The sequence below is a fragment of the Acanthisitta chloris genome, unplaced genomic scaffold (genome assembly GCF_000695815.1).
Source record: "Acanthisitta chloris isolate BGI_N310 unplaced genomic scaffold, ASM69581v1 scaffold5643, whole genome shotgun sequence".
In the NCBI taxonomy this organism is placed as follows: Eukaryota; Metazoa; Chordata; class Aves; order Passeriformes; family Acanthisittidae; genus Acanthisitta; species Acanthisitta chloris.
This window is the reverse complement of record NW_008664208.1, coordinates 49,076-55,443: the sequence shown is the minus strand read 5'-3', so window position 1 is coordinate 55,443 and position 6,368 is coordinate 49,076. Positions and strand designations below refer to the sequence as shown.

Below are 6,368 nucleotides of genomic sequence, written 5' to 3'. Positions count from 1 at the left end.
AGCCGTGGGCTGCAGCTTTTTCAGGAGTATGTATGGGAGACGGTGTCAAAGGCTTTGCTGAAGTCCAGGTAGACTATATCCACAGCCTTCCCCTCCATCACCCACCCGATCATAAAAGGAGATCAGGTTGGTCAGACAGGACCTGCCCTTCCTAAACCCATGCTGGCTGGGTCTGTCCTGTAGGTACTGTATGATTGCCTTTGGCTACAGTAAAACTAAAACATGTAAATCAATTATGCTGTATTCAGTTGTGTTTTCTTCCACAGTTATTGCAGACTCTTTGTAGTAAGGCTTATCTGGAAATATAGCTGTGATTTCAGATGTGCCCTGTAAATAGGAAAACTTACCATGAGGAATGTGGTTGTCTGTAACTGTTACTTTAAAAATGCATGTTAATTGATATTCCAGCTGATTCAGAAAAGTTTCTTAAGTAAGATCTGACTTTTCACAACAGAAAGAAACTTGGGCTGCAGGTTTTCCTTTCTGTCGCTTACAGTGAAATATTTTGCTGCTGTGACTTGCTTACTCTGTTATGTGCATGCTGCACTCTAAGACAGTTCCTGAGTGTTGGCAGTTGTTGATGAAATTCTAACGAGTCGTTCAATGCTCTTGCTTTGTGAATGAAAGGGATTAAGAATTACATACTCTCTACTTTTCCCCAAAAGTGAATATCCTCCAGCATGTTCCTACTAAGCCTGGTGTCTGCTACAGTGTAGTGTTAGGATATTAAAGAAAGGAATTTTAACTGTTTTCCCAAGACACCATTCGACCATATTCATTTTCCCAAGCTTTTTTTATTTTTTTCAGCCAATTGTTTTTCTTCTGTTTGTCTTTGCTATAAACTCTAATGCTTTTAAAATTTTTCTGTATCTTTAATGTGTACCACCTTCAAATATTCCACCAGGTGAATGTTTTTCCATTTGGTGTTTCTTGACCAAATTAAATATGTAGCTGTTTTAATCTTTTTTTGTACGTCATTCTCCATTATCTTGGTTATTTTGTGGGTTTGGGTTTTTTGGTTTTTTTTTTTTATTCCCTCTGAATTCTATGTAATTTCTCAATATCTTTCTGGTATGGAGATGCCTAGGAGTGAATGCAAAATTGCAAATATGTAATTACCTCTCCTCTCATTATTCAGAAGGTATAGTTATTATTGCTGCACATAGCAATTGTTGTTCAGTATACTTGTAGGCTTTTTTTTTTCATTATTACTGCATCACAGATTTTTATCTGCTGTTTCAGATCTGTGCTTCTAGCATGCATATTGACAGATGCTGTTGCTTGCATTTCCATTTCCTGATTCTTTTATTTCATTCCACACACATTTGTAAACTCCTGAAAGCTGATACTTTTCTTGCTCTGGCAGGTTTTCGAGTTTACCTTGTTTCTTGAGTTTGTTGCCTGTATGACTCTTGGAAAATAATTTTGCTTTAATATATATAAATATTTTTCCCTGAAAATGTTTTATAACTTCTGCTGCTGCCCTGGGGATTGAGTTTTGAGATTCTCTAGCTTGTTTTTGTTAGCTTTCCTAGGTTTGGAAAACCCACTCCCATATCTCACTTATTTTATTAAGTGGTCATCAGCACAGAAGCAGCAGTTACTATGTGTGCATGGATTCATCCATACATGTATATGTGTGTGTATATCCATACATGTATATGTGTGTGCCTGTGGTGTGTGTATGTATGTAGGCATATACCAACTCATGTATAATGCATTTTCCAGCTCTTCCATTTAAAACAATGCTATTTACCTGCAGGAGGAGGAGGAAGAAACATATGAGCAAACTCTAGAATTCCGCAGAGGAGGTGATGGTCAGCCAAGACGGTCCACACGACCTACTCAGCAATTTTATCAACCCCCCAGAGCTAGAAACTGATTAATAAGGAAAAAAAAGGTAAATATATGATACTGACACTTTACCTATGGGTTTGGATTTCCAAAAAAAGGAGATCTGGATTGTTCTGTACTGGGGTTTTAGGGATATTGGTTTATTTGTCGTGGAGGTTTGATATCTTTCTTTGTCTGGATTTTGTGGCTGTAGGAGGAGACTTAATACACTTTTGGGAAGAGGAAGGGAATAAAAATGATTTGGCAAATAGCTTTTTAGCTTTGCTTTATGTCAAGACTCATGTAATCTCAGGAAGCTTTTGCCTGATAATTTTTCACCTGAGAGCAGCAGCAAGTTTCTCTCATTCATATACATTGGACCAACTTCTCTGAAGTCTGCAGTCCCTGCTGAGCTCTGGACTATCTCAGGCCAAGTTCCCATATTTTATTTTTATAAGTACAACACCCTTTCTGTTGTATTGTTTGCATGGGAAGAAGAATTTGCAACACTAAAGTATAAAATCTGTGAGTTCGCCATTGAACAAAACATTGCACAAGGCCAAAGATTATCTACTGTGCTCTGAATCTTGAGGATATATTTGTGCCTATACTTTACTAATTATCCAAAATTAAAGGATTATATATTATCCTCGGAACATGCACCTGATACATACATTAGAAAGTTATAAAGGCCAACCAGATAAACCAGTTACAATTCTTTTACTGAACAAATCACGTAAGCTATTCTGCTTTCATTTTTTTTATCTTCTAAATCCTTAATTTACAAAGGATGGTCAAAAGTCTATCCTGAATAAAGAACGTTTTGGTAAGTCATGTGCTATTTGATGCGCATCTACAATGTGTCTTTGTCTTGAATCTGATTTTTTTGCCTTATTAGGCACTTTATTTTTACTGATCTATTTTGTTCCTTTTCTTGCTCCACTTCTCCACATTGACATAATAGGTTCTGTTAATCTCTGCACCTTTTGATAATTCTGATAGGCAATAACATATGATTCTACTTTTTGGATTATATATAAAATACTTTTTTTCATCTGGGGGAGAACTGGCAATGTAAGAGCATACTTTATTCCTGACTCTTGCCAAGGTGATAATTATTCTATTTTTGCCTATATAATTTGATTTTCTATTTTAAGTAAGTGTATCAATCACAATCAATAAAGATGTCATGAGATAGTTTATGCAGAAATTATTTTGGCACATACACTGAGCAGAGTTCTAATTGGCTCAGTTGGCTCCTAGGAGTGTCAGGGTGATCAGTTCTATGAGGTTTGTGAAGTGTACACAGCAGTCAAATCAGGGAGGGTTTTTTTAGGTCATATTTTTGGTATTTAATTTTACAGTATAAATCTGGAAAGCTGTACTTAGCTTTGGTGAGCTGTGAGGGACCAGGGAGAGTAACAGCAATTCCTGGTTTTGGATGAATTGTTGGCAAGTAAGGAATAACCTTTCTAAGGCACAGATGGTTGTTCCTTGCAGGTGTTCTTATACCTTGTTTTGAAGTTTCTGATAGGATCCTGATTTAAATGGGCAGCAGATCTGGTATCAAAACCTACCTACCATAAAAAATAAACTGTTATAGCCCTTCCCTTCTATTGAGCTTTTCCAAAAACAAGTGGTCGATGTAATCAGTTCTCTAATTTTAAATGTAGGCAGATAATCAAATACAGTCCTTTTAAAAATTGCTTTCAGTTTCCCCAGGCTTGTACAACAATGTAGCTTTAATGTCTTGACATGTAAAACCTCAGGAACATTGAATGTCAGTTTTTTCAAGTGGATTTCAGTATGTTTTTATTTCTCCTTTTTATTCCTTAGTGCTTTTGGGAGCATGGCATATTGTTCTTATTTCAAGTTTTTGATAACTTGCTAAATGAAGACATGATTTATCAGAGGAAGTTTTAAGGGATCCAGGGAGGCATTTTACCACAGCCTTCCACTGAAGGATGCTTTACCTCTTCAACAGCTTATTGATTAATGTCACCTTTACTCCCTGAGAGCAAGTACCTCTGTATTTTGTAAAGTAACTTAATTTCTTTTTCCTGAAAAGAGATGGAGAGTCCTACCAAAAAGATGATTATTTTGTATTATAAATTGGTAAATTCTATGGAATTACAATACTGTAGTTTATGTAGTTTTAAAATTCCAAGGTGTCTTGTTCTCAAAGGCAAATGAGACAATATTAAAACTGAAGTTTTCTGGCCATATTTGTATAGGGTGTGATAGAGATGTATCAAAGATGAAGCATAAGGTCCATACAGTAGATGTATCACCTCATACCCAGAAACTCTTGGGTCTACCAGCATAATCTTACATACTTGACAGGGAGGACTTCTTAGCAGTGGTGCAACAATGCAGAAATGATGCTGTACTGCTTCCTGAATTAGTGTTCAGTATACACATTCAGTTGTTGAATTTGCCTACAAAAGTCTAGAATTAGTATACTAAATAATCAGTTCAAAATTCCTGTCTACAGTGTAATGGGCTCTTAAGTGTGTGGAGGCTTAATTTTCTAAAATTCTGAGTTGTTTTTTAAAAGTGGAGTTTGGATCCATAGGGTTCTTCAGTCTGGAGAAGTGAAGTCTCTGGAGGGACCTCATTGTGGCCATCTGGTACTTAAAAGGGGACTTATAAAAGAGATGGGGACAGACTTTGCAGGAGGGCCTATTGTGACAGGACATGGAACAGTGGTAAATTCAGGCTAAATACAAGGAAGCAAATTGTTATGATGAGGGTAGGTAAAACACTGGAACAGGTTGTCCGAGAGATGGTAGATTCCCCATCTGTGGAAGCATTCAAGCTCAGCCTGGACAGGGCTCGGAACAGGCATGTTGGACTAGATGACCTTTAAAGGGCCCTTCCAGCTCAAATTATTCTAGGATTGTATCCTTGTCAAGAGCTTTTTGCCACACTGTTATAAACTTCGGGTATTATGAACAATTACTGCAGATTAATAGGAGGTCTTGACTTGGTGATTTTTATGAAGACAGAGAGATAGAGTAGCTATATTAATGTGAAATAACAGATGTATGGGGTAGTTAGTACCTAGAAATAATCATTTGTTAATATCCAGCACTGTGTGGTGGAGAACACTAACACTGAATTTTATTAGAGGGAATTTTATGTGGGTATGAGTCAAATACTAGCTTTAACAGGTCTGTAAAATAAGATATTCCTCCCAGAGAGTCAAGATATAAGAATTAGAATCTAACAATAATAAAAATTCATCCTGAGGTTACACTTCCTATATGGAATGTCATTATAGTCTTGAAAAGGAAGAGGAAAAAGTAATCAGAAATGGGTATTTTGAAGGATCATAGCTTTTGGAGGAGCTTGAAAGAATCTATGAGTGTGAACCTATGAGTGCTTGGTCATTATATGTTTCTTGAGTTTTCCTTTGCTCCTTGACAGAATTAATCTACACCTTGTCATACTTGCTATAAAAATCTGTATTGAACTCCTTAACAATGGAGAAACTGCATTTTTGTGATAGTGAAGTCATTACCAGAAAGTGTTCTTTGCACTAGACCAATCATATTTATTGCATTGAAGTGCAGCCTTCTGATCTATTCTTTTAAAGACTTCTGTCTCTGTAAGTACTGAAAAGCAGATATCCATTCTTTTGGAGGAAGAAAATGAAGTAACAGTAAAGCATTATGCTGCACAAAGCTCGCAGGGGTAGGGGGTGGCAATGGTTTCTTGGGTGCCAATGTTTTTTTATTCTTTCCTATTGTATTTTATGTTTTTCATTTAGAAACCTTCTCGGGGTCAGGGGACATTCACTGGCAGCTCAAACTTGCAGAAGACTTCTAGAAGAAATTCTGGCTTTTTCCAAGCAGCAGGATGGAACAAAGAAAGCTCGTGTGAGCAGAAGGAATTTAGACCTGATACCACAAGAGACTTTTTTAAAGTTCTTAGTTAAATGAAGCTGAATACTTTTTACATATGAAAGAGGCAAATTGTCATTGCTGCCATCAATAAAACCACAGTGCACTATTCTATTCTTTGCCTTGCATTCTTTTTACTGAGCCTCTGTTGTTAGTTAACATAACAATATATCATTTTTATTCATTTTGAACTGTTTTTAATTCTAATACTGCTTCTATTAAAGTAAAATTAAAACTTATATTTTCTCAAAAGCTGACAGGATTGAGCATTTAATTTAGGTTTTTGGCTAGCATCAGTAAAACATGTTAAAAGAAATTTCAGCTAATTATCATACAGGTAAATTCTGAATAGGTTTTGCCTGTGTTTTCTGTGTTTATTTTCCAAAGTTGCTGAAGGACAAATTATGAATTTGTCTATTATGTTTTCATCATCTGTGACTTAAAGGTCAAAGGGAAGAAAAAAAGAAAAATCATCTGTTTCAAAAGTCATTTTCTTAATAACTTTAGATAAATATTTTCTTTCTAGGAATATTTATATTACAGAAATAGAAACATTTCTAGGTGGTACAGAAAAGTCTTTTAAACAAAAAATACTGAAAGATGCACATGAATATTTTAAGCATAAATATG

The 6,368-nt window shown here is 35.8% G+C and overlaps 1 protein-coding gene across 1 annotated transcript in view; it reads left to right on the top strand.

The window, feature by feature from the left end:
- The window catches only part of TDRD3 (tudor domain containing 3), a 49,081-nt gene extending 47,199 nt beyond the window's left edge, over positions 1-1,882 (top strand). The window contains exon 12 of the mRNA XM_009071243.1: positions 1,766-1,882. Coding sequence (XP_009069491.1) covers positions 1,766-1,882 — 117 coding nt within the window. The remainder of the gene's footprint in view (positions 1-1,765) is intronic.
- The last annotated feature ends 4,486 nt before the right edge of the window (positions 1,883-6,368 follow it).